Below are 1,026 nucleotides of genomic sequence, written 5' to 3'. Positions count from 1 at the left end.
GGGACCCTCTCGGGCACGCTCGTGGCTTTCTGCAATGCTATAATCACGTTTTGAGAGGTTCCGCAACCCCCAGGAAAGTCTGCCGAGCCAGCAGAGCACCCCGGCAGGGCTGCAGGCCGGCGGCCCGCACCTGCGGCGCGGGGGCGGCGCGGGGGCGGCGCGGGGCCGCCCGCCGCCGCGGGGGTTGCGCAGCGCCGCATGTGATGAGCGCGGCGGGGAGGCGGCGGCGCGGGCATTTGCATGGGCTGAAGGCAAAGCGGCTTCGCCCCGTCTGTTTTATTTTTAGCTGGCAGCTCGGCTGGTGTTGCAGGCGGGGCGGTGGCAGGCGAGGGAGGACCGAGCCCGGCTCCCGGCAGGGCGGGAGGACGGGACAGCGGCGGCGGCGGCGGCAGCAGCAGCAGCAGCAGCAGCAGCAGCAGCAGCGAGGTTACCGCAGGCGAGCTGCAGCCAGCTCGGCTGCAAAGCCGCCGCCGCCCCTTCCCCGCCTCCGCGGCAGGGAGAAGCCGGCAGCGGCCTCGGGCCTCCCGGCGCCGCCGCTGCGGCTCCCCTCGGGCTGGCGGCTCGCTCCGTGCCGGGGCGCGGCGGGGACCCGCAAATGGCCAGTGCCGGGCTCGGGCTGGAGGAAGGTCAGCCCCCGCCCGACTCGCCGCAGCCCGAGCTAGCTTTCACCGAGGCGCAGAAGTGGATCGAGGTAAGCTCGCCCGCTGGAACGGATGCAGGCTGGACGCGCGTGTGTACCGCGTACTTCTTCCACTGGGGCACCCCCTTTGGCGATCTGGCTTCTCCCCCCTCGGCTCGGGACTGCAGGCGTTTTAGTCCGCGCTACGCTGTGCCGCGCGGGTGCGCGCCCTGCACACTGCGGGCGAAGCGCCCCGGCGCAGCGGCGCGGAGCCGCGGCTCGGGGCGCCCCCGGCCGCCGCTGCCTCCCCGCGCTTAATCGCTTAATCGCATTGCCGCTCGCCGGCGCTGGGTCGCGGTGAGCGGAGCGGCGGTAAACAGGCGGGGCGCAGGTGCGAGCGGCGCGGG

The 1,026-nt window shown here is 74.2% G+C and overlaps 1 protein-coding gene across 7 annotated transcripts in view; it reads left to right on the top strand.

Moving 5' to 3' along the window:
• The first annotated feature begins 254 nt into the window (after window positions 1-254).
• LIMCH1 (LIM and calponin homology domains 1) overlaps window positions 255-1,026 on the top strand; it is a 181,091-nt gene continuing 180,319 nt past the window's right edge. For 2 of the 7 annotated variants that reach the window (XM_085322862.1, XM_085322858.1), the window contains exon 1: window positions 263-691. In XM_085322862.1, the coding sequence (XP_085178988.1) occupies window positions 596-691 (96 nt within the window). In that variant the 5' untranslated portion in view covers window positions 263-595. Of the gene's footprint in view, window positions 692-1,026 lie in introns of all 7 variants that reach the window. The other 5 variants (XM_085322863.1, XM_085322859.1, XM_085322865.1 and 2 more) reach the window with 4 other exon arrangements.

This window comes from Rhea americana, unplaced genomic scaffold (genome assembly GCF_003343005.1).
Source record: "Rhea americana isolate MKP2758 unplaced genomic scaffold, rheAme1 scaffold_8, whole genome shotgun sequence".
In the NCBI taxonomy this organism is placed as follows: Eukaryota; Metazoa; Chordata; class Aves; order Rheiformes; family Rheidae; genus Rhea; species Rhea americana.
The sequence above is the reverse complement of the archived record's forward strand: the minus strand, read 5'-3'. Positions and strand labels throughout refer to the sequence as shown.